Source organism: Berghia stephanieae, chromosome 5 (genome assembly GCF_034508935.2).
Source record: "Berghia stephanieae isolate SIO BIC M18660-M18661 chromosome 5, UCSD_Bste_1.3, whole genome shotgun sequence".
NCBI lineage: Eukaryota > Metazoa > Mollusca > Gastropoda > Nudibranchia > Aeolidiidae > Berghia > Berghia stephanieae.
The window spans coordinates 75,265,529-75,268,028 of NC_088364.1; the positions used below are offsets into that span (position 1 = coordinate 75,265,529).

The 2,500-nt window shown below is 35.4% G+C and overlaps 1 protein-coding gene across 1 annotated transcript in view; it reads left to right on the forward strand.

Annotated features, from left to right (window-relative positions):
• Positions 1–2,500, forward strand: part of LOC144973608 (uncharacterized) — a 230,766-nt gene that overhangs the window by 152,170 nt on the left and 76,096 nt on the right. The window contains exons 112-113 of the mRNA XM_078916257.1: positions 1–48; positions 1,920–2,039. The exon at positions 1–48 is cut by the window's left edge and continues 135 nt beyond it. Of these exons, the coding sequence (XP_078772383.1) occupies positions 1–48; positions 1,920–2,039 (168 nt within the window). The remainder of the gene's footprint in view (positions 49–1,919; positions 2,040–2,500) is intronic.

Here is a 2,500-nt window from a genome sequence, read left to right on the forward strand (position 1 = left end):
CCGCTCGGATCCAATGTCCTCACTGTAGTTGCTACAGATAACGATGGAGTAAGGGTCTTTTAGCCACCGTTTTTTGTGATAATGGTTATAGGAGTAGAAATAGCAGTGTTATTTCTAGCTTGTAATCGTATTACAATGTCTATCTTTTTCTTCAAATACCATTTCAACCAATCAATTGTATTGTTAGAAATAAGGACTGCTCATTCAATATTTAATATAATGCATCCAAGCTGAATAGGATAATGTATGTAAGGGCCTAGTTGATTAGCCTTTCCCAATTCAACCTTAGTCGCCTAAGCTTCTCATAAAATGCTGATTCTTATTCCATTCTTTATCACAGGATGGATCAACAAAAATTTAATGTCTAACAAACTACTATATGCCCTTTCATTTTCATCAAGGTCTCACCAATTTTGTGCTTCACTCTTTAATTAAGTCTAATCACGATCCACCTCCCTTTTTTCCCCCTTTGTGTTATAAATGAATAATACAATTCTTTTGCTATTTTTGAACTGAAAATAGTTATTGTAAATTGTCTTGGTGGGGTTCCTGACCTCCCATAGTGAGCAGGGGGGTACATACTGTGTCTTCAATCCACTTATAACTGTTTTCCAACATGCTTTCTGTCTTTGTCTTGGAATGAGATTACTTGGTTTTGTCCTGGCCCTGGCTGGAGTCCTAGCTGGGAGGGAAACAGTCAAATGCATAGTTATTGTTTTGGGGGATGATATTTTTTTCCTTGTAAATCAGCTCTCTGTTATTTATTATTATATTTATTTTCAATGTATAATGTAAGCATTTGTGTGTATTCCTCTTTGTTGGATTTTGTGCTTGTGTCCGGATGAGACTTATAGGTGATCTCAAACTAAGTACATTGGTGGTATGCTCTTGAATCTACATCTGATCGCTATTTGTTCCCAGTTCTCCTATGTCTTACTTTTTTTCTTGGGTGGCGGGTGGTTGGATGGGAGCATCACCCTTGAATCATATACCTATGATGTTCGCATGGGTGTACGATCCGATAGTGATGTCGTTTCTTCTTCTCTTTACTAGCCTATCCTGCTTCTTTGGTTTGTGATTGTATTTTTGACAGGGGATATTTTTTTTCTCTGTAAATCTTCTGTCTGTTTGTTCTTGGTTATTTATAATTATAATTTAGCTTATGATATCTTTAGGTTATGATTTTGATTTACATTTGTACTATTTTTGTTAGATTGCTTGTTTTTTTGTTTCAGCGGTCTCTCATATAACCTCAATTGTGTTGGAAGAGACCTAAAGCAACAAACAAAAAAAAATTTTCTTGGGTGCTTTAATTGTAATTCTAGAACTTTTTACTATCCCATTTTATTTCTTTTTACCAGCGCTGATATGACCTAAATGTGTTTTGCAAGCGCCGTAAAACCTTTAAAAACAAAAACAAAAACAATTGTAAATTGTGGCACAAACTCGTGGTTGTAGTCAACAATATTCTTTTTTTTCACTTTGCAAACCTAACTACTAATGTCCGATGACATTAAATCCAAAGGTCTCAAGTTCTATTGTAATATAATGACGTTGATAGCCGTGTTGCAACTATATTTCATGCTGGGTAATACGTCGAGTGTGGTCAGTGATGGAATTGTGACAATGGTAGATAACATACAGTACCCTTAAAGTATTACCCTTCGATAAGGCTATGAACATCCCACTCAAGTCAACTTGGATGAAGATACATATCTTGGTGTTGTCAGTGACTGATCTAGAAAGATACCAAAAGGACGCTTAGCAGTCAACTTGCACAGTTTGAAATGGTTATCTAGACACTATTTTAAGAATAATCGAACCACTGCTAATTGTGTTGGTAAATCTGTGGCTATTTTGTATTTAAATGTGTATGTTTATGTATTGTAACTTTAAACTATTTAAATATTCTTTTACAGGATGGCATCACCTATTCTGCCACTAGTACAACCGAAGCCCTGGATCTCTTTTATCTAAGCCATAACGGAAACATCCACGTGAAATCTTCTCTGTTTAATCTACCCAAGGACACTTACCTAGTAAGTACGATTTCCTACCATAGGTTGGATGTAACCTAAAATATCTTCTATAAAGCTGGATAACTCAATTGAACATTTCATTTAGGTTTGCGACATTGAATTTAAAGCATAAATGAGGAAATTCAAGTCTTTTCTACACCTATAATCTTGCTGAGAAAGAAGGCTGAAAACATTAACTTGAACCCAAAATGTCAACATTCTTCATTTTGTTTATAAGAAAATAGTAACAAATTGAGTGACTAGTCACATTTGTGAAGAACATGGTCACCCTAAGAGGAAATTACATATTATTCTTTCCAAATTCTGGAGATGTTAACACGCTGCTGAATGTATCAAAGAAAGATAATTGTCATGAAACGTACCCACGACTTTAGACATTGTCAACAATTCACTTGGCCAGTCTGCTCAGAGAGATGTGTATGTATTTTCATGGTACTTTCGCTAGATCCTACAGGCCCAGC